Genomic DNA, 24358 nt, shown 5'->3' with positions numbered 1-24358 from the left:
AACTGCCTTTTAGTATCCATGACTTAGTAACTGAAATCAAACATCACCAACTCCCATGATGGTAACAATGTCACCAGGTCATTGTCCTCTGGCTTACTAGTGCAGTGACATGACCATTACACCCCCATCGCCCCTGGTTTAAAAGCAGAATATCTGATTATTATTACAACGCTGCTTGTGCAGCTTTCTAAAACACTGACTTTCCAACATCGCAATAGTGATTACACCTTCAAATGGTAACATTTCATAAACCTCCATAAAACTGAGATTACCCAAATCTCAAATGCCTGTGTATTACATCACAGTAGGTCCTGATCAGGTGCTGAAAATGTGTTGCTGGAAAAGTGCAGCAGGTCAGGCAGCATCCATGGAGCAGGAGAATCGACGTTTCGGGCATGAGCCCTTCTTCAGGAATCACTGAAATCCTTGTAGAGGGAGGAAGAGAGCATCTTCAAGGAAGACATCCTTGTAAGAGGATTTGCAGTAGGTTAAAATCTTCTAGGAGAAAGTGAGGACTGCAGATGCTGGAGATCACAGCTGAAAATGTGTTGCTGGAAAAGCCCAGCAGTTCAGGCAGCATCCAAGGAGCAGGAGAATCGACGTTTCGGGCATGAGCCCTTCTTCAGGAATGAGCCCTGATCAGATGACCTACATTAGCTAAATCTTCATTTTAAAATTCTCATCTAATTTGCTCCATGGCCTGACCCGTCCCTATCTCTGTAATCTCTTTCAGTCCTACAACCCTTTGAAATACTTACACTCTTCTTATTCTGGGCCCTTGTGTTTTCCCAATTGCAGTCATAGGATGGCTCAGTGGTTAGCCCTACTGCCTCACAGTGCCAGAGGCCTGGGTTCAATTCCCACCTCAGGCGACTAACTGTGTGGAGTTTGCACATTCTCCCTGTGTCTGCGTGGGTTTCCTCCCACAGTCCAAAAGAAAATGTGCAAGTTAGGTGAATTAGCTATGCTAAATTGCCCGTAGCCTTACGTGAAGGGGTAAATGTAAGGGGGTGGGTTGTGGGTTGGTGTGGACTTGTTGGGCCAAAAGGGCCTGTTTCCGCACTGTGAGTAAGTAATCTAATCTACACATGTCTATAGATCGCTGCCTAGAATTCCACACCATTCTTTGATATTAATGATACCCTTTTTGTTTTATTAAGAAACAGACTGAGATATTGATTTCAAAGAAATGCAAAACACTTAGAAAAATCACCACAACAATAATAATCATTATTTTGGTTTTCACCTACCGGATCTCCCTTTGTTCCTTGGAATCCAATGTGTCCTTTGGGACCTTTATCTCCCTGTAAACAACACCAAACATTTCATTAACAAAACCGAAGACAGGACTCCAACTGCAACACACACACACACACACACACACACACTTAGACATACACATACACGCACTCACACACACATGCATGCGCGTGCACATGCACACACAGACACACACACTCTCCCACATACACACATACACACATACACACACTCTCTCACACACACAGACACACACGCACATGCATGCACACATGCACACACACACAAGTGCCACACAGACACATATGCACACGCACACACAAACATGCACATAGACACACACTCATACTGACACACACGCACACAACAGACACACACACATACACATGCACACAAACATGCATATACACAGACATACACACACACAGGCACGCACGCACACACAGACACACACATGTACACACAGACACACATACACGTACACAGAACAGACACATACACATACAGGCATGCACACACAGACACAGACACACACATGCACAGACACGCGCGCGCGCACACACAAACTTCACACAGACATGCATATACCTCTGTGGACTTTGTTCCTGATATTGCAACCTGGAAGTTCCTGTTATAAAGCGTTTACATATTTTGGGGATAAAATTACCTCTTTTATTGCAGATATTTAAGAAACGTACAGAGCAGGCTACAATTCTGAAGAAGAACCATACCAGACCCAACATGCTAACCTCTGCTTCTCTCTCCACTGATGCTACCAGACCTGCCGAGTTTCTCCAGAAATTTCGGTTTTTATTTCAGAAATGTTCAGCAAATGAAATACTTCTGCACACAGAGGGTGGCCAATATTCTATTCTATAATGAAATATTCAAATAAAATACTTCTCCATCTAAAATTGAAACTGAAAATGCTTTGATTAGACAGCTGATACCTTGCAGAGGAAAGGAGAAGCTGCTATTGAGAATAAATATCTTTAACTCATTCATCGGATGTGGATACTGCCGTTAGATTCATTTATTGACAATATGTAACTGCCCCTGAGCAGGTACTATCGAGCTGCTTTCCGTCTGATTCACTCACGGGAGATAGAACACAGAACAACAAAGAACATTTACAGCCCAGGAACAGGCCCTTCGGCCCTCCAAGCCTGAGCTGATCCAAATCCACTCTCTAAACCTGTCGCCCAATTCCGAAACATCTGTATCCCTCTGCTCCCCACCTACTCAAGCATCTGTCCAGACGCACCTTAAATGAATCTGCCGCGCCTGCCTCGACCACCTCTGCTGGCAATGCGTTCCAGACACCCACCACCCTCCATGTAAAGTACTTGCCACGTGTATCCCCCTTAAACTTTTCACCTCTCACCTTGAAAGCGTGACCTCTCGTTATTGAATCCCTCACTCTAGGAAAAAGCTTATCTATATCCATCCTGTCTATACCCTTCATGATTTTATAGACCTCAAATGGGTCCCCCCTCAATCTCCTTTTTTCTAATGAAAACAATCCTAACCTACTCAACCTCTCTTCATACCTGGCACCTTCAATACCAGGCAACATCCTCGTAAACCTTCTCTGCACCCTCTCCAAAGCATTGCACGATTTCTCCTGTCATCCACGGTTCACAAATCTTGCCTTTCTATCCCTTGTTTTCAAAGGGACATGCCTATCCTGCTCTATTTTCAACCTATTTTTGAAGGCTTCCCAATTATCAAATGTGGACTTCCCTTCAAATAGCTGTTTCCAACCCACATTTCCCAAGATAGGCATTGTTGGCTGGGCTACTATTTCCTTTCTCATCCTGGTTCCTCTTCAGACAGTGGGTGTGAGCTGCCTTCTTGAACTGCTGCAGTCCATGTGCTTTAGATAGATCCACAATACTATTAGGGAGGGAATTCCAGGGTTTTGACCCAGTGACACTGAAGGAATGGAGCTACGTTTCTCAATCAGGATGGTGGGTGGCTTGGAGGGGAACTTGCAGGGGGGTGGTGATCCCATGTATCTGCTGCCCTTGAACTGTATCATCATTTCCCCTTGGGAGTGAAACCAAACAGGTCAGCTAACATCCATATAAAATCAGTGATTAAAAAGGAGCAGAATTGATAGAGTTCTCCTTTTCTAGAGGTGGGATTCATGGATTCCAGTTAAGCACTAAGTTAGGTGGCAATTGGTAATTTTGGGGTCAAATTAAATTGCAGGCCTTGGTAATGGCCTATTTCATGGCCAGACTAAAGATATCATTTGTCGCCAATGTTGAACCAGTTAGGTAAGACCTACATTCTTTGAATGATCTCCCTTAGACAATGCATCCATGCCAAGGAAACCAAATATCATAAGGGCACATTCAGTTGAACTGAAAACAACAAATACTGGAGATCACAGAGGGTCAGACAGCACCCATGAGGATAGACCAAGCTAATGTTTCGAATCTAGATGACTCAGACCTGCAGCTCTGATGAAGAGCCATCTAGACCTGAAACGTTACCTTGTTCTCTCTCCATGGATGCTATCTGACCTGCTGTGATCTCTGGCATTTGTTGTTTTCAGTACAGATTCCAGGATCAGCAGTAATTTACTCCTCCATGGGGCACATTAAGTTCCTTGTTGTGAGTTGCTCCCTGTGTACAGGAGCTGATCTGGAGGGTGTATGTAGTAGGGCATTTAACGAAAGCTATGGGGCTCCGAAATACCATTCGGTCCCAATGAAGTTTCTCAGAAAAACCAAGCAAGTCACTGAAAACCTCTACCCTCTTGTCATTTACCTTCCCCTGCCCTTCACCCTGTCACAGATCACCCCTTTGTTCTTCCTCCCTGTCCACTTCCACTTTTGTCAAAGCCTATTTGATTTTTATCTTGCCTCAGTTCTGGTAAAGGGTCATTGACCTGAAACATTAACACTGTCTCTCTGTGCGGGTGCTGTCTGAACAGCTGATTGCTTTGGCATGTTCTGTTTTGATTATTAGGCCGCGACCCTCAAGTTTACTCCCCTGGTTAGAAAGACCATGACTGAGCTGATGTGGCTTCAATTCTACTTTCCTGCCTGTCCCCTCTAACCCTTGACTCCCTTGTCAATTAAAAATCTGTCTCCCCTGGCCTTGCATATATTCGGTGACCTGGTGTCCACAGTTCTCTGCGGGACAGAATTCCAAACACTGATAAATCTCTAAGGGAAGAAATACCTCTTAACTCTCTCTGAAATGGGGACCGTTGATTTTTAAACATTGCTCCTTAGCTCTGCACACATCCACGGGAGGACACTTCCTCTCAGAATGCACCCTCTGATATCCTTGAGGCATCAGGGAACGGAACATAAACGTTGGAACATTTTCCTGTAGTTTTACAAGGCATTGGCAAGATCACATATGGAGTACTGTGTGCAGTGATGGCCTCCTTATTTGAAAAAAAGATGCAATTATCTTAAAGGCAGTCCTTTGTAAAGTATGAAAAATAAAATGCTTTCACTCAGCAAGTAGTTCAGGTATAGGATGTACTGCCTGAAAATACGGTGGAGGCAGGTTCAATTGAGGCATTTAAGAGGGTATTGGATGATTATTTGGGTAGAAATAATTTGCAAAGTTATGGGGAAGAAGCAGGAGATTGGAACTTTGGAATGAAGCTTGTTTGAAGTGCTGGTGCTGACACAATGGGCCGAATGGCCTCTTTCTACACCATAATAATTGTATGAATCATTCCTGGCATAACAGACTAGCCTACAAAGAGATCAGGCCTACATTCACTGCTTAGGATGGTGACTGTGAGGATGTTTCCTCTTGAGAGTGAGACTAGAAATAAGTATTTAAAAATAAAAGGTCTCCCTTTTGGAGGGAATGAGGGTGAGTTCTATACTCCAAGGGTTGTTGGCTATCTACATCAGAAAGCAGTGGAGGCTAGATTCTTGCATTGGCCAAAGCTGAGTTGGACAGATCTGTGAAAAACCAGGGAGTAACCGGCTGTGGGGGAGGACACGAAGGTGGGTTTCAGACTACAACTCAATCAGCCATGACCTCATCAAATGGTAGAACAGGCTCAGGGGCTGAATGGCCTCCTCATGCAGTTTGTACATGCAATATGATCTCACCTCATTCTTCTAAACAGCAATAAATGTCAGCTCCATCTCCTCACCATGTCCCCTGACAACAATTGCCGTCATTCTGAGCATCAGCCAAGTGAGCATTCTCCGAACATCTAACCATGTATATCCTTCCGTAAGCAATGAGACAAATCTGTACACGATACTCCAGACATGCCCTCACCAATGTTATAGTGCTATTATAGAGTCATACCGTTTGCTCCAACCAGTCCACGCTGAACATAATCCCAAACTAAACCAGCCCTACCCCCCTGCTCCTGGTCCATATCCCTCCAAACCTTTCCTGTCCATGTACTTATCAAAATGTCTTTTAAACATTGTAATTGTACCCACATCCACCACTTTCTCAGGAAGTTCATTCCACACACGAACCATCCTGTGTGTAAAAGATTTGCCCCTCATATCCTTTTTAAATCTCTCTCTTCTCATCTTAAAATCTGCAACTCTAGGGAAAAGACATCTACCATTAACACTCTCCATACCCATCATTATTTTATAAACCTCTATAAGGTACCCATCAACCTCCTACACTCCTGTGAAAAATGTCTCAGCCTTTCTTTGTAACTCACACCTATTGAAGGAAGAGTTCCTCATGTTCATACTTTATCCCCTTGTCATAAAGTTCGACTCTCCACCTACCTTCTTAATCACTTGCTGCACCTGAATGCTAGATAATTGATGAACAAGGATTCACAGTTCCCTCTGCATTGTAGCGTACTGCAGTCTCTATCCACTTATGTAATATTCTATTTGTCTATTCTTCCTAATAAGTCAAGAATCTTAGATCATTTCACTGTATTTGGCAATTTGTTTTGCCCAGTCACTTTACTAATTTATTTCCCTCCTTGCACTCTCTTCATATCTCCTATATATCATACTCTCCTACGTATTTTTGTAAGATCAGCGACATTGGTTACCAACCAGTTGGCCCCTCCTTCCAAGTAATTACCATAGTTTATAAATAGCTGAGGCCCCAACACTGGTCCCTGTTGCACTTCATCAGTTACCTGTAAATGGCTCACTTCTCCCATCAGTCAATTTCCTGTTGGTTAGCCAATCCTATATCCAGAGTAATATATCACCCCTAACACTGTGAGCTCCTATCTTGAGCAATAACCTTTTATGTGGCACCTCATAAAAACTTTGTAAATACAAAGACACAAAAACTATTGGTTCTTCTTTATCGACTTCCCCCCCCCCCCTTGAAGGAATTGTAATAAATTAGTCAAACATCATATCCCTTTCACAAAACCATGTTGACTCTGCCTGATAGTGTTATTAATTTCTAAATGTCCTGCTACAACTACCTTTGTAATGGATTCCAGCATTTTCCAGCAACAGCTGTTGAGCTAACTGGCCTACTCCCTCCTGTTTTCTGTCTTCGTCCTGTCTTAAATGGTGGTTAGGGTTAGGGTTAAGATTATATTTGCATTAATGCTTTATTTGCACTTTTTGACTCAGAAAGAAGAAATCAGAAGTTCAGAAAAGAACAAATTACAGTCAGATACATTAGGGACATTTAAGTGACTATTGGATAGGCACATGGATGATAGTAAAATGAAGAGTATGTGGGTTAGTTTGAGCTTAGAGTAGGATGAAAGGTTGGCACAACATCGAGGGCCGAAGGGCCTGTACAGTTCTATGTTCTATGTTCTACGTAACAACTGAATCTTCTGGAAATCCAGTATCAACACCAGCATTTCTTCAGATGCAGGAGTGAAGCCTAAGGACACTTGTCTATCTTTCGTCCCATTAGTTTTCCCAGTAATTTTTCTCCAGTGATCCTGATGGTTGTAAATTCCTCCTTCATTTTTGGTACTTGATTTTCTATTATCTTTGGGTTGCTGCACTAAGGCAGTTCCAATGCAATCACAACACTAACATCTACCTGACGATGTGGAAAATTGCCCAGGGACTCTGTACACAAACAGGACAAGTCCAACCTGGCTGATTACTGCCCCATCAGTCTACCCTCGATCATCAGTAAGGTGATGGAAGTGTCATCAACAGTGCTATCAAGCAGCACCTGCTCAGTGACTCAGTTTCGGCTCCACCAGGGCCACTCAGCTCCTGACCTCATTACAGCCTTGGCTCAAACATGGACAAAGGAGCTGAATTCCAGAGGGGAGGAGAGAGGGACATCAAGGCTACATTCGACCAAGTGTGGCATCATAGTCATCCTCAGCTTTCCTTCAATTTGAGGATGCTGTCTACTCAGGTTTCAGCCTTAGGTCTTCATTCAATTGAACAGCCTGATTCTAACCCGGAATGTTCCTATGGTTGGATGGGATAGGACCTCCCATGAGGTACAGAGCTCCAAAATGTAGGAATTGCTACCTGTTCCTTCCTTCAGTACCTCTTCTCTGCCTCATCATTAATGTTGAAAGGATTATTCAGCTTGATGGACAGGTTGTTGCTAGGATAACTCAGTGATTAATGTCAGTGCTCCGGCACTTCAATGAAAATTACAAAGTGCCTTTGCATCTTTTTCTTTGGCATCTTCTTACCCTGAAACATCGGCCATTCGAGAGTTAAGGAAACAGGATCTACTGAAGAATTATGTCTCTCTGGATCCAGTCTCAGGCCTAAATCTATGTTGTGGCATCAAGGAGCTCGAGCAAAACTGGAATCAATGGGTAAACTCTACACTGATTGGAGCCATACCTGACACATAGGAAGATGGTTGTGGTTGTTGGAGGTCAGTCATCTCAGCTCCAGGACATCTCTCAGGAGTTCTCCAGGGGAGTGTCTTGGGCCCAACCATTTTCAGCTGCTTCAGCAATGACCTTCCCTTCATCATAAGGTCAGAAGTGGGGATGTTTGCTTATGATTACATAATGTTGAGCATCATTTGTGATTCCTCAGATACTGAAGGAGTCCAAATGTAGCACGTTCTGGACAATATCCAGGTTTGAGGTGATGAGTGGCAAGTCATACTTGCATCATACAAATGTCAGAAAATGACCATCTTCAGCAAGAAAGAATCTAGCATCTTCCTTTGATGTTCAATGGCATTACCATTACTAAATCCCCCACTGTCGATATCCTGCAGTTACCACTGACTACACACTGAGTTGGATTAACATATAAATACAATGGCTACGAGAGCAGGTCAGAGACTGGGAGATCTGTGGTGAGTAAATTGGTCTGACTAACCAAAGCCTGTCCACAAGACACAAGTCAGGAGTGCAATGGAACACTTGTCTGGGAGAGTTCATCTCCAATAACACTCAAGGAGCTTGACATAATCGAGGAAAAAGCAGGTCAGTTGATTAGTACTATAGAAATTCACCAACGTTTCTATGACAGCACCCTTCAAACCCACAACCACTACCATCTAGAATGACAAGGGCAGCAGATGCATGGGAACACCACCCCATCCAAGTTCTCCTCCAAGCCACTCACCATCCTGACTTGGAAATATATTGCCGTTCCTTCACTGTCATTGGGTCAAAATGCTGGAATTCCTTCTCAAAGTCATTGTGGGTCTACCTACAGCACATGGACTGCAGCAGTTCAAGAAGGCAGCTCACCCCCTACCTTCTCAAGAACCGCTAAAGCCCGCCTCTACCATCTCCGCTGGTAACGTGTCCCAGGCACCTACCACCCTTTGTATAAAGAACATTCCACGCATATCTCCCTTAAACGTTTCCCCTCTCACCTTGAACTTGTGACCCTGAGTAATTGAGTCCCCTACTCTGGGAAATAGCTTCTTGCCTATACCCCTCATGATTTTGTAGACCTCAATCAGGTCCCTCCTCAACCTCCATCTTTCTAATGAAAATAATCCTAATCTACTCAACCTCTCTTCACACCAGGCAACATCCTGGTGAACCTCCTCTGCACCCTCTCCAAAGCATCCACATCCTTTTGGTAATGTGGCGAGCAGAACCATAAGCTAAAGGTAAGTCAGGAAATCCAGATCGTTGTTTGGAAAGAATCGGATTTATAGCAGTGATCTAATACTTACAACTTTGCCAGGAGGACCAGGAGGACCGACTGGTCCATGGAATCCTGTGGGACCCTGTAGAAAGACAGGACAATCAGTGACAAGAAAGGAAAGGACCATTTCTCAATGATGTGGAGTCTAACAGTGAGGAGAGAGCTGAGGCCATGGTACTGGCTGCTGATGTAGGTCTGTACTGAGTGACCACCACATCCATCATTTGGAAGGTCTTACTCTGGTTCCTGCTTACCCCCCCGTGACGTACATACAATCTGAGCTGCTTGCTGCACACCATCACCCTGACGTACATTCAGCCACCTTGGAGGACAAAGTATTTCCAAAACCCCCTCCTCCCATATAAACCTCTTGTCTCCATCTCCTCCTTTAAGGCACGCTCCTCTGTCTTATTTCAAGTGTCAATTCCACTTAAGTCATGTGAACACTTTGACTGACCAATGTTTCTGGGCAGCACCTTCGGACATTTTATTACAAAGTTGACGGTGGGTGGTCAGTTGGAGGTTTCTGAGGCAGTAATGGGAGCTATGAAGCTGTGAGTGAATTATAATTGCTGCATTTTGCCTCTAACAGAACCTTGCTGTCACAGCCCCCTCATTCCCCATCCCCCCCATTCCCCCACCCTCCCACCCACCAGTTCTCACAGGAGGGTCATGACAATTTTCAAGCCCCAAAATGGGATCCACATTGGGACAAAGTTTGGGAAGCACCGATTAACTAATTAAAGGCGCTTTATGAATGTAGATGCGTGCATGAATGGTGGAGTGCTGATCAAGTTGACAAATTTCTGACCATGAAGTGTCAGTCTAGGGAAATGTTCCAATCCAGTTTTTCACTTACCCTGTCACCGGTAGGCCCAGGCTTCCCAGGAAGGCCTCTCAATCCTCGAGGACCCTGTGGAGTGAAGAGAACAGATCCTGATATAAAACCCTCTTCCTCCCAATCCAGAAATGTTCACGCATTTTAGTAACGTCACAATACTGCGTCACACCCTGATCATTTTTAACAATTTGTGTCAATAATTTCTCTCTGGTAAGAATTTTATTTTCTCACATCTTGTCCTATTTTCAATTGTTCCAAACGGGTGATGGCAACTCAAGGGTAGAGTCCTATCTCTGAATTCAACCTGAAGGGGTTGTATTCCAGTGATTGGAGATCAGGCCCTGTTTCTGAGCCAAACCCACCTCGGGTCCAGCTGTCAAGACACAGTGACCACTGACTCAGGGGTCGTTTTTCTGACTGAACACAGAAAACACAGATAGAGGTTTCACTGAGGGCTTGAATGGCTTCCTGCTGCTCCTATTCCCAACAATTCCTCGGTCGATGTAAAATATCTTGTAGTCACTATTTCAAAACAAAGCAAAGAATTTCTCCCTGGTGTCCTGGTTAATATTTATATTTCAACTAAGATCACTGAAACAGATTATTGCTTTTATTGTCATGTTGCTGGCTGTGTGCAAATTGGCTGCTAATACAAAACTGATTGCACAAGAACTTAATTGGCTGTAAAGCTCTTTGGAGTGTTCTGAGTACATAAAAGGTGCTACAGAAATGCAAGTTCTTTCTTCCTTTTGAATAAGGAGAAACTGATTGCTTTTCGTGAGTCAGAACATGGTAAGGAAACACCAATAACAGCAGGAACAAGGAGATTGAACCAGATGAGGACAAAGCTCAAGTAAACAGACCAGCCCAGGAAATAATTCAACTGGCCTCAACTATAATTAACATTGTACATTTAGCCATAACCAATTCTATCCCTTTTCCCTTTAATAATCTATACAATGGTGATAAAGATTGATTATATATTTTTGTCATTTGGAAATTCAATTTTAAAGTAGACATAAATGCTTTTAAATCTGTGAAGATACATTTTTTTAATGAGATCAGAAAGTCATTTTTGAACAGTGAGTTCAAACAGCATTTCCAAGAAAGCATGTAGCTAAACCTGGGGAGTTAACTGATGAAATGTGTACAAAGATGAACCTTTATGTAGAAATAGAAAGTCAGGTCAAGGGTTATCAGTTTCAAAAGAGTTGAAGGGCTGAAACAAAAACAGAAATTGTTGGAGAAACTCAGCAGGTCTGGCAGCATCAGTGGGGAGAAGCAAGAGTTTAATGTCTCAAGTCCGGCAAATCAGCAGAACTGACAGCAACTCAGAAAAAATGACACTGATGCTGAAGATGGGTCTGGGGGAGAGAGGTGAACAGATAGGTGGAGATGGAGCCCAGAGAGAGAGAGAGGAATAGAGAGAGAAAGAGAGAGAGAGAGATGTGAAATGGATAGATAAATAGGGGGATTGTAATTTCTGTTTTTGTTTCAGATCTCCAGCAGCTGCAATTCATTGTTTTATTTCAGCAGAAGGTTTGTTCAGTATGCGGCTTTCAACAGGCTTTCTAACATGGAAAACAGTCTTAATAATGTTTTAGCAGCTTAAATAAGGAGGTGGACAAAGAAAAGTGAAGTAGCTGGTGTTTGTGTAACTCAGGATGATATGTATAGCATATATAAAAAAGTTGCCAAAGGAAATGCTTGTAACTAGCCAATTAAGCAAGAAATTAGAATTAAAATTGGAGGGATACATTACTGGGATTGAGCATCTGTAAAGGATGTTGCTGAGAAAAAAAAATCAAATTTTTCTTTTTGCTCTTTATCTTAAGATCTTTCTAACTTTGTTTTAGTCAAAAATAGAAATTGCTGGAAAAGATCAGCAGGTTTGGCAGCATCTGTGACAGCATCTGTGTGGCCAATTATTTGAATGGTAAAAAATTGCAGCATGCTGCTGTGCAGGGGGACCTGGGTGTCCTTGTGCATGAATCACAGAAGGTTGGTTTGCAGGTGCAACAGGTAAGTTTGAAGGCAAATGGAATTTTGTCCTTCATTGCTAAAGGGATTGAGTTTGAAAGCAGGGAGGTAATGTTACAGCTGTAGAGGGTACTGGTGAGGCCACACCTGGAGTACTCTGTACAAGTTTGTTCTCCTTATTTGAGAAAGGATGCATTGGACTGGAGCAGGTGCAGAGGAGGCTCACCTGGGTTGATTCCAGAGTTGAGGGGGTTGGCTTATGAGGAGAGGCTGAGTAGATTGGGATTATATTCATTGGAATTCAGAAGAATGGGAGGGGGGATCTTATAGAAACATATAAACTTATGATGGGAATCGATAAGCTAGAAGTAGAGAGAATGTTTCCACGGGCAGGTAAAACTAGGACAAGAGGACATAGCCTCAAGATTAGAGGAAGCAGATATAGGACTGAATTGAGAAGAAACTCCTTCACCCAGAGAGTTTTAAATCAACAGAATTGCCTGCCCAGGGAAGTAGTTGAGGCTTCCTCAATAAATTCTTTTAAAGCTAAGATAGATAATTTTGAACAGTAAAGGAATTATGGGTTACGGTGAGAGTGCGGGTAAGTGGAGCTGAGGCCATGAAAAGATTAGCCCTAATCTTATTGAATGGTGAAGCAGGCTGGAAGGGCCAGGCGGCCTACTCCTGCTCCTCATTCTTATGTTGTTATGTTAACTCTGATTTCTCTCCACAGATGCTGCAGACCTGCTGAGCTCTTCCAGCAATTTGACTTAGATTTACAGCATCCACAGTTTTTTTGGTTTTAATTTTCTCATTTTTTTATATATTTGGCTTTTTTGCACAATAACCTTGTGTCCTTTAGTTTAAAGAACATTGGCAGCCTCGTGTGAATATGTTCAGTGAATGACTGTCATATTAACCAAACTACAAAAATAAACTCAAGTCAAGATCAAGTCAGGTTTCACCCTGTGGTCTGATTTGTCCAGGGATTATAACAACCCCCTGGATTGTTGATGGGATTTTTTTTTCCATGCTTCCCAAGTACAACAAAGAGAGAAGACAATTCTTCACGTCCAAGACGTTGTTGTTAGATTTCCCATTATTTTGTTTATGTCAGCAGTTCATTGGTCTATACTGGCTTCTGGTCTGACGTCATTTAGATTTTAATATTTTATCCTGCTGCGACCATACTCTCCATAACTCTGAAACCCAATCCATTCCTACAACCCTCTGTAATACCGACACTCCTCCAATTCTGACCTTATGCCCAACCATTAATTTTCTGCCAGTTACCATTGGTGTCCATGCCTGTTCATGTTCTATGCTCTGAAATTTGCTTCCCCATTTCACCCAAACAACACTGACATTCTGCCTCCTCCTTTCTTTTCTGCTTCAAATCACTTCTTCAAATCCATGCCTTTGTTCAGTCAGTTGGTCAGAGTCCTACTATCTCCATACAGAGCCCAATTCTGACTGATAATGCTCCAGTGAAAGTGCCCTGGGACATGTTTACTCCTTAATGGCTCTATATAAATGCAGGTTATTGTTACAGGCAGTGGCTCAGATTGAGGATACAGGTGAGGTCAGTGGAAATATCCTCCACTCCCCTGTGCACACGCACGGACTAACCACAATAAGGAACTGGCTATGGGCTGGTTTCTCCGGGCTCCTGAGGGGGGGGTTAGGCTGCAGGGGAACAGGGCTCTGGGTCGGGTGGGGCAGTGGGGGTGGGAGTGAGCCTCTGAAAAGATGAAAGGAAGGCAATGCTGATGACATCATTTCCTCCACCTTCCAACCATTGGGCTTCAGGGCTTAAGGTAAAGGCCAGGAATTCTCAAACCCAACCTGTACCAATCAAACAGAGCAGCGGATGGAGGCCAGAGGGGAGATGGAAGTTTGCTTCATATTTCTGCCATTCCACAGATTTTCTGAGCTGTGGGGTTTCCCTGGGCTGTGAACGGTACAACAACCACCTCTCACCTGTATATTCCCCTTTCCCTGCCAGCTCCTACCTGTAATCCGATTGGTCCAGGGATACCTGACACGCCGGGAGGTCCAGAATCCCCCTGTAATTCCAAATAATCAATCGTTAGCATGTGCAACACCGCAAGGAGCAAACACTAAACATGAAAAATAGGGCATGCCAGTCAAAATGCCAGTAATTTACCTGGGCACCTCTTTTGCCTGGTTCTCCACGCTCTCCCTTGTGCCCTGTGTGTCCCTGGAGAAAATAGATACAAACAGTAGTCAGGGTTAGAGCACCATCAGCACCTGACGTACTCCTGCCAGTTTTCTTGTGGTCATTACCCCTGAGCCGTGTACCCAGGAATAGCCATTCTCACTGCCATGCCATTCCATAGCTGCCCAGCCCCTTACCACCCATCCAACCAGAAAGCAGGAACCATAGCTACAGCTTGGTTCTAAACACTCGCTGAGGCCACTCTTAAATTCCCAATGGCAGTGATTGGTGACTATCTCTGTTTCTTAGTTCCATGCTCCACCCCTTGTTATCCCTTTTCTTCCCAGAAATGTCAATTGGTTGAAATGAGGACACCCACTTAAACGGGAGTATATTCTTCCTCAGCACCTCAAACTACAATGATGTTTCAGCTCCTTATTCATCCCCATGTACAGAGTTTCCAATCCACAAGCAAGACTCTCTAACACTGCCCAGGTTTGCTCAAGTCTTCCCTGTGAGTGTTGCCCTTAAATCAAGTCTCTTTATGTCATTTATACTAACCCTGTCCCATAATACTGGGAAAGATGCTGGAGTCTATTATAAAGGATGAAATTACGACAGTAGTAACTGGATAGGTCTGAGTCAGCATGGATTTATGAAGGGGAAATCATGCTTGACTAATCTTCTGGAATTTTTTGAGGATGTAACTCTGAAGATGGACAAGGGAGATCCAGTAGGTGTGGTGTACCTGGACTTTCAGAAAGCTTTTGATAAAGTCCCACATAGGAGGTTAGTGAGCAAAATTAGGATGCATGGTATTGGGGGCAAAGTACTAACTTGGATTGAAAGTTGGTTGGCTGATAGGAAACAAAGAGTAGTGATAAACGGCTCCATTTCAGAATGGCAGGCAGTGACCAGTGGGGTACCGCAGGGATCAGTATTGGGACCGCAGCTTTTTACAATATATGTTAATGATATAGAAGATGGTATTAGTAATAACATTAGCAAATTTGCTGATGATACTAAGCTGGGTGGCAGGGTGAAATGTGATGAGGATGTTAGGGTGACCTGGACAAGTTAGGTGAGTGGTCAGATGCATGGCAGATGCAGTTTAATGTGGACAAATGTATGGTTATCCACTTTGGTGGCAAGAACAGGAAGGCAGATTACTACCTAAATGGAATCAATTTAGGTAAAGGGGCAGTACAGAGAGATCTGGGTGTTCTTGTACACTAGTCAATGAAGGTAAGCATGCAGGTACAGCAGGTAGTGAAGAAGGCTAATAGCATGCTGGCCTTCATAACAAGAGGGATTGAGTATAGAAGCAAAGAGGTTCTTCGGCAGTTGTACAGGGCCCTGGTGAGACCACACCTGGAGTACTGTGTGCAATTCTGGTCTCCAAATTTGAGGAAAGACATTCTGGCTATTGAGGGAGTGCAGCGTAGGTTCACGAGGTCAATTCCTGGAATGGCGGGATTACCTTACACTGAAAGACTGGAGCGACTGGGCTTGTATTCTCTTGAGTTTAGAAGACTGAGAGGGGATATGATTGAGACGTATAAGATTATTAAAGGATTGGACACTCTGGAGGCAGGAAACATGTTACCGCTGATGTGTGAGTGCCGAACCAGAGGACACAGCTTAAAAATATGAGTAGACCATTTAGGACAGAGATGAGGAGAAACTTCTTCACCCAGAGAGTGGTGGCTGTGTGGAATGCTCTGCCCCAGAGGGCAGTGGAGGCCCAGTCTCTGGATTCACTTAAGAAAGAGTTGGATAGAGCTCTCAAGGATTGTGGAATCAAGGGTTATGGAGATAAGGCAGGAACAGGATACTGATTAAAGATGATCAGCCATGATCATATTGAATGGTGGTGCAGGCTCGAAGGGCAGAATGGCCTACTCCTATTGTCTATTGTCTATTGTCTATTGATCTGGGCCTGGCTGATAGTAGAACTGGCCATATTAACCTCAAAGGATAGTGCAGGAAAATGGCATTCAGATAGAAGTTCAACGATAATCTATGTGAGTAGCTTAGAGGGGCCTTCTTTTGGTCCTATTCCCTATGTTCCTATAACTTAACGGCAAAAGTGTCAGCAGGAGGAATGAGCCACCCATATATTGAACCTCCTCTGCTATTCAGTGAGATCATAGTGGATTGTCAAACTCAAATCATTTTCCCCTCCTATCACCATACCCTTCACTGCCTTAGTGTCTGAAAACCTATTGATCCCAGTCTTGAATATAATGAATAACTGTGTATGCAATCCCTGCTGAGGTAGAGAAAACCGAAGGATCACAACCCTCTGAAACTACTTCTCACCTCAGCCCCCTGTGAGTGATCTCGTGTCCTGACATTATACCCCTACGCTAGAATCTCCAGCTAGGATAAACAAACTCTCAGAATTTATCCTGTCTAGATCTTCAAGGTTTTTATATGTCTTTCATTCTCCAAAGGGAATGGGCCCATCTACTCCATGTTCTGGAGAGTGTTGCTTTTATATTCTATTACCCAGTGCCGCTGTTGCTGGCATTTGTTCCCCATCCTTAATTGCCGAGCGTCTTGCTAGCGTTATTTCAGAGGGCAGTTAAGATACCACTCATTGACGTGGGTCTGGAGTCACATGGAGGTCAGACCGGTTAAGAATAGCAGATTTCCTTTCCCATAGAACATTGTTGAACCAATTGGATTTTATAATGGTGGTTGTCTTTCCCTAGGACAGGGGATTTCTAAACTAGGAGACACATTTTTAAGATTAGAGGAGATAGATTTAAAAAAGACATATAGGCAAATGTTTTACACAGAGAGTGGTTCATGTGTGGAATGAACTTCCTGAGGAAGTGGTGGATGTGGGTACAATTACAAGGTTTAAAAGGCATTTGGAAAGTTCCTTGAATAGGAGGGATATGGGCCAGGAGCAGCCAGGTGGGACTAGTTTAGTTGGGATTATGTTCGGCATGGACTGGTTGGACCAAAGGGTTTGTTTCTGTGATGTACAACTCTATGACTCTATGATAGTTGTCCTGGGTATGGTGAATAAAATTAGCCTTACATTCCAAATTTAGTAATACAACACAAGTTCCACCAGCTCCTGTGATTAAAAGTCCATGACATTACCACTATCTCATCTATGCCTAGTTGCATTACATTTGTTCCCTCCATTAGTTCATCCTCCAGCTATTTCCATCAGCATTTTCACTGGGGAGGGAGGACAAGGAAGAATCTGCAGGTTTCTAGGATTCTAGGTTTTCAGAATATCATTGCGGTCACCTTCAATGTGGTGAATTAACAGCAGAGCTATCCCTCTCCTTCTAGAATTGTTGGAAAGTCTGTTTCCCGTAAGGTTTCTCTCCCTAGTCTTAAACAATGCTACACAAGTTTTAATGGATAGTTCTCAGGTGGTGCAGTCAGTGTAACCTAATAGTGATCTGGATCGATTATGAACAGCCTGATCGTACCTTGAAGCCAGGCATTCCCGGAGGACCAGCAGGACCAGGAGGGCAGACAGCCGGGCACTAGAAATGAGCAAAAAGAGGATATTATTGATCAATATCAGACATCATCAATATCAATTATTAATCAGTATCATTGATCAACCAATACCAGCCACCAAGCAGTATCAATCAATATCAGCTCTCATCAATATCAGTAATTAATCAGTATCAGAGATTGATCAGTATTTATTATCAATTTATATTTGCAATTCATTGATATTAATCTTCTATACATATCATTGATCAATTAATCAAGATCAATTATCAATACCATTATGAATGATCAATTTATATCCTTTGCCAATAAATATCAGTAATCAATAGTCTATACATTCTTACTGTCTAATGAAAAGTGGCTCAGTGGTTAGCACTGCTGTCTCACCATGCCAGGGACCCTGGTTCAATTCCAGCCTTGGATGACTGTTTGTGTGGAGTTTGCATGTTCTCCCTATATCTGTGTGGGTTTCCTCTCACAGTCCAAAGATGTGCAGGTTTGGGTGGATTGGCCATGCTAAAAATTGCCCAGTAGTGTGCAGGTTAGGTGGGTTAACTATGGTTAAAAATCCCATGCAGTGTTACTGGGTTTAGATGCTCTTCAAAAGGTTGGTGCAGACTTGATGGACTGAATGGCCTCTTTTCACACTGTCGGGATTCTAAATGATGACTTTTGAAAATGAGGAGTGCACATTTTGCCTCTGGAGTCAGACAGGATGATCCTCCCATCATTCTTCTGGTTTTAGGTTTCCAATAGGAAATGAACTTGGACAATCTCAATCCATGTGACTTGGAGGTGCCGGTGTTGGACTGGGGTGGACAACGTAAAAAAGCACACAACACCAGGTTACAGTCCAACAGGTTTAGTTGGAAGGACAGGCTTTCATCAGGTAACTAGTGGGACAGGATCATAGGGCAAAGAATTTACAGTAAAACATCAAAGTGTCATACAACTGATATGGTGTATTGAACAAACCTGTGTCCTATGATCCTGCCCCATGAACTACCTGATGAAAGAGCAGCGCTCTGAAAGCTGGTACTTCCAAATAAACCTGTTGGACTATAAGCTGGTGTATGATTTTTAGCTCAATACATTTGGATCATAATGTGGAATAAAGGTCTTTTAGCTTCATCTATGCCCTTCTCAACACTAGTCAGAGAGTGTGTGTGTAATACCAATTCCTTTCTCTTTTGTTTCGGTCTTTACCATTGTCTGTTCCAAAGGGCACGGCCATTGTTTCACCAATGTACAATGTCCTCTCTAGCTCATTTTGTAATCTCCAAACCAACGCCTCTGATTCCATTGGTACAAACTTGACTACTTTGCAATAAGTTTCTGAATCCAACACATTAATGTAGATTAAAGAGAACAAACCTCGGGTACCAAATGTAGTATCTCCCTCACTTGGATACACTCCTCATTGGATTCAATCCTCCCTTTCACCCAGTTTTTTTAAACATTCCTAGGATTTAGCCCAAATTCCCCCACAGCTTTAAAACTAATCAATAACCTTTAGTATGGAACTTTAGTAAAGGCCTTTTGGGAGTTGATGGATACGTTGATGATTGGAAAAGTGTTGAGGTGCGGAGGGTAAGGGAGAGCATGGACTCTTTCAAAGAGCTAGTGGAAGAACGGTAGAGTGAAAGGCCTCCGTCTTTGTTGTTAGACTAACCCACATACCATTTTCCCAGTCACACGGAGGAGGCTGATTACAGCGTGCATGCTGACTGGGTTATCACACAGACAATTAGGTTTATCCTAATAATCAATTCTGCTGACGAAGGAGCAGCGTTCCGAAAGCTTGTGATTTCAAATAAACCTGTTGGACTATAACCTGGTGTCGTGTGACTTCTGACCGTATCCACGACCAGCACCTCCACATCACTGTTATTTTATCAAGAACTGAAATAACAATCATGACTTTTCAGGTCATCGACTATTCGTCAGAAACATTAACTCTGTTTCTCTCTCCACAAATGACGCCAGACCTGCTGAGTTTCTGTTCTCTCCAGAACTCTGTTTATTTTTACAGTTTGCTAGCATGTACAGGGTTTTGTTTTGATATCAATGTTAGAATACGGACACCCCATTTGCCTAATTCACCAATATTTTCTCAATGTCCATTAATGCCCCCCTAATGTTTGCTAATCCCTCACAAATCTCCTGTTATATTTAGTGGTTGTCTTGGTGCAGTGCTAGAGTCCCTGCCTCTGATTCTAGGAGCCCTGAGTTCAAGTCCCGCTGGCTCCATTTCTATAGAATAACATTCTGAACAGTTGAGGAGAAAATAACTGTAGTGAAGTTGGGCGGGTGCTGGGTGGCTCAGTTGGCCGGACAGCTGATTTGCACTGTTGAGTGAAGCCAACTCTTTCCCTGAAAGTGGCAAAACAAGTGGATAAGGTGGTCACGAAGGTGTATGGCATGCTCATCTTTATCAGTCAGGACATAGGGTATAAACATTGGCAAGGCAAGTTGCAGCTGTATAGAACTTTAGTCAGGCCACACTTTTTGGAATACTTCATACGGTTCTAGTTGCCACACTACCAGAAGGCTATGGAGACTTCAGAAAAGGCACTGAAACAGTTTACCAGAATGCTTCCTGGTTTGGAGTGTATTAGCCATGAGGAGAGGTTGGTTAAACTTAAGCTTGTTTTCACTTGAATGTTGAGAGATGAGGGGTGGCCTGATAGCAGTACAGTATATAACATTATGAGAGGCATGGATAGAATGGACAGTCAGAGTCTTTGTCCCAGGATAGAAATGTCAATTACTCTGGGACAGAGATTTAAGGTAAAGGGGTGGGGGGAGGTTGAAAGAAGATGCGAGAGGCAGGTGTTTTTACACAGGGGGTGGTAAGTGCCTGGAATGCTCTGGCAGAGAAGTGGTGGAGGTGGATACAATAGCAATGTTTGACAGATACAGGAATAGACAGGGAATAGCTGAAGACAGGGAATGGCCTGTAGCTGATGGAGAAGCATTCTTTCCAACAGCAAGGTATCTTGTTGTGTTGCATGTGTGTTTCATAGACGTGTGTCACCCTGTCTGGCAGGACTTCCTCACTGTGTACACTGTGTCTACTGAACCTAGTCTGGGTGGGTACCACCTTTACAGCTTGAAGATGGTGGGTTCAAGTTTCACTCCAGAGAGTTGAGCAGCTGTTCTCAGCTGAATGTTAGACAGCAGGACTGGGCAGGAGCTGCTGTGTCTCCCAGGCACCTACCTCCTCAGGCAGACATTAGTGATCATGAAGCACCAGGGATTTTAATTTCTAACCTCAATCAATGCTAGTAAAACACACTTTATAATACACCTCAGGGGCAGGTGGGACTTGAATCCAGACCTTCTGGCCCAGAGATAGAGACACTACCATTGCACCACAAACATCCTACGGGACAATTACATTGTTGCTGAGGTGTGGACGTTGCTGTGTGCAAATTGATTACCACATTTCCAATAAAAGTGGCTGCTCTTTCTTAGCGTTTCATTGGCTGTGGATCAGTGTAAGAGGTCCTGAGAATACACATGGTGCTATACAAATACAGTGTCCTCCTTTCTTCGATTCTGAAGACTTCAACATCAGCAGCTCTTTTGTGTTAAACCTTACGTGATTTAAACAGTGCAGTATGTGATTATCATGGAGACACTGAACTCAAAAAGGTGCTGGAAAACTTACAGAAAAGTCACCACTTCCTTCTCCTGTGTAAAGACCAGGCTCACCCTGCAAAATTGAAAGTACAAATACTTTTAGCAGTAAATTGTGGCTTAATTACATGGAATAAGATTAATTGCTGCAGTTAACAGGGAGTGACGTTGCTTATTTCCAGTGTTTTGCAAATGAGTTCTTGGCAAATTCCAATGTCTTTCACAATCATCCCAGTTTTCCTTCTTATTGGCTTCATTTGACAAAGCTTCTGACAAAGTCCATTTTCCCCCTCGAGTATTGTCTTCCACCAATTCCCCCCCCGTTTCCTCCTGAAGCCAAATGTTCACTATGGAGCCTGGCCCTCCACCAGTATCCTCACCTCACACTGTATGTCAGGTAACTATCACACCCTGAGATGGTACTGATGTTTAAATTCACCCCTCCCCTCTCTCAGTAAGTTACAGTGAAACATTAATTCAAACAGGGACTTGCATAAATACTTGAAAAGAAAACGTTTTGCAGGGCTATTTGCAAAGAGCAAAAGGACTAATTGGATAGTTCTACCAAAGAACAGTCATTGGTCCAATGAGCTGAATCATCTCAGTCACTATTGGAATGCCCAACAACGGGGTTGGACATCTTCCAAGAAACATCCCTGAGGATTGATTCGGAGCAGCCGTCTTCAGTGGGTCAACACTGAGGCTAGAGGAGACCTTCTGAACATGATGCTATCTGAGAGGTAGCTGACTGATGTCAGACTGTAGACAGCTCAGATTGTTCTCCCCCTTCGGTTCAGGGACAGGAATCCCTTGGTGGAAGAGAGCTCCCATTGGCTGTCAGACAGACCTGATCTTCATTCCACTTTAACCCCCGTTAGTAAATCTATCTTTATCCAATGTGCTGATGGAAACTTTCTAACATCTTCCTGCTCGCGTCTCTCCCTCTGATCCAAACAAAGGTTAGATGAGAGCTGAGTTGGTGTTGTACCTACCGGGGGTCCGGGAGGTCCAGGTGGTCCTGGAAGTCCAGGTAGACCATCTTCACCCTGAAGAATACAGGGAAAATGAGCACCGCCAAAAAGGTAAAGGTTTTAGCATTGTGTGACGTGCAGTGTTGGAACTGAGTTGGCTGTGACCTGACTAATGGGGACTGCTGTGAAAGTCGTATACACGTACAAACAGATTCAAGAACAGCTTCTTCCCCACCGTTATCAGACTTCCGAATTGACCTCTCTAATGTTAATGTTGATTTCTCTCTGCATCTTGTCAGCAGCTGTAACCCTGCACTCTGTCCTGTTACCCTAATTCACTTGTACAGTACAATCTGCCGTTAAAACACGTAAGACAATACTTTTCACTCTACCTTGGTAACGTCAAATGAATAAATCAACTCAAATCAATCAGGAATGACCCTGGGCTGGTATACAACACAGCTGAGGAGAGCACCTCCTATTATTCCAAGTGGAATAAACAGTTCTGGGTGTAGGTTTGCTTGCTGAATTGGAAGTCTCATTTTCAGACGTTTCGTCACCATACTAGGTAACATCTTCAGTGAGACTCCGGGCAAAGCACTGCTGATGATTCCTCCTTTCTACTTATATGTTGAATATAAGTAGAAAGCAGGAATCATCAGCAGTGCTTCATCTGGAGGCTCACTGAAGTTGTTACCTAGTATTGTGACGAAACGTCTGAAAATGAACCTTCCAGCTCAGCGAGCAAACCTACATCCAGAACCTCAACCTGAAATACAATTTATCTCAATACTTGGACGAAATAGTTGCAGTATCAGCCCTGGAGATGGGTGGCGCTCACTCCAGTTCCTGCTGATGCTCACTGGGTGACGACAGAGATGTCAATGGTTGAGGCTCAGTGTTGCTCTTTGGACAGTCAAAACTCACAGGGTTGCAGGCCTCACCCCTCTGAATGCGGTCAGGAGGATTGTCAGCTCAGCATCAGCCCTGGCCACCCCAGCACTGTGCTGAGGAAGTACCACCTTCTGGGTGAGATGTTAAAACCATGCCCCACCTGCCCAGTTGGGTGGACAGGGAGGTTTCTCAGCATTGCTTCAAAGGTGGACAACTGAGTTCTCTCTGGCATCCATGCCGATATTTATCGGCAGTCAGCATCACTAAAAGAATGATCTGGTTATGATACACTGATGCTAATGGGATCTGGCTGTGCCCAAACCTGCTGCTGTCTTTAAAAAGTGTTTAATTGACTGTGAGAGTAGGGTGGTCTGAGGCTGTGGAAGGTGCTTTCGAAGGAGCTTGGTGAGTTGCTGCAATGCATCTTATCGATGGTACACACTGCTGTGACTGAGTGTTGCTGCTGGAGGGAGTGAATGTTTAAGATGGTGCCAAGCAAGAGGACTATTTTGTCCTGGATGGGGTTGACCTTCTTGAGTGTGGTTGGAAATGACAATGATGGCAATTAAAATGTAATTTCACTGAAGTAAACCAGTAGTCAGACATATAGGTTATAACAGAATCATAACATCAAGACACAGAATTTCCGAGTAATATTGAGAATGTGTGAACTTACTGTATGTTCTACGATATTGAGAATGTGTGAACTGTTACTGTATTTTCTGTGATATTGAGAATGTGTGAATTGTTACTGTATTTTCTGTGATACTGAGAATGTGTGAACTGTTGCTGTATGTTCTATGATATTGAGAATGTGTGAACTGTTACTGTATGTTCTATGATATTGAGAATGTGTGAATTGTTACTGTACGTTCTGTGATATTGAGAATGTGTGAACTGTTACTGTATGTTCTATGATATTGAGAATGTGTGAACTGTTACTGTACGTTCTGTGATATTGAGAATGTGTGAACTGTTACTGTATGTTCTATGATATTGAGAATGTGTGAACTGTTACAGGATGTTCTGTGATATTGAGAATGTGTGAATTGTT

General features: G+C 43.3%; 1 protein-coding gene across 1 annotated transcript in view; it reads right to left on the bottom strand.

Annotated features, from left to right (window-relative positions):
- The window catches only part of col9a3 (collagen, type IX, alpha 3), a 287297-nt gene that overhangs the window by 77433 nt on the left and 185506 nt on the right, over positions 1-24358 (bottom strand). The window contains exons 9-16 of the mRNA XM_043710900.2: positions 22432-22485; positions 21471-21515; positions 17767-17823; positions 14297-14350; positions 14142-14195; positions 10168-10221; positions 9337-9390; positions 1251-1304 (exon numbers count right to left, since the gene is read on the bottom strand). Coding sequence (XP_043566835.2) covers positions 1251-1304; positions 9337-9390; positions 10168-10221; positions 14142-14195; positions 14297-14350; positions 17767-17823; positions 21471-21515; positions 22432-22485 — 426 coding nt within the window. The remainder of the gene's footprint in view (positions 1-1250; positions 1305-9336; positions 9391-10167; positions 10222-14141; positions 14196-14296; positions 14351-17766; positions 17824-21470; positions 21516-22431; positions 22486-24358) is intronic.

The sequence above is a fragment of the Chiloscyllium plagiosum genome, unplaced genomic scaffold (assembly GCF_037043375.1).
Source record: "Chiloscyllium plagiosum isolate Xiang-an unplaced genomic scaffold, Cpla_swu_hap1 HiC_scaffold_15, whole genome shotgun sequence".
In the NCBI taxonomy this organism is placed as follows: Eukaryota; Metazoa; Chordata; class Chondrichthyes; order Orectolobiformes; family Hemiscylliidae; genus Chiloscyllium; species Chiloscyllium plagiosum.
This window is presented reverse-complemented; position numbering and strand designations above follow the sequence as displayed.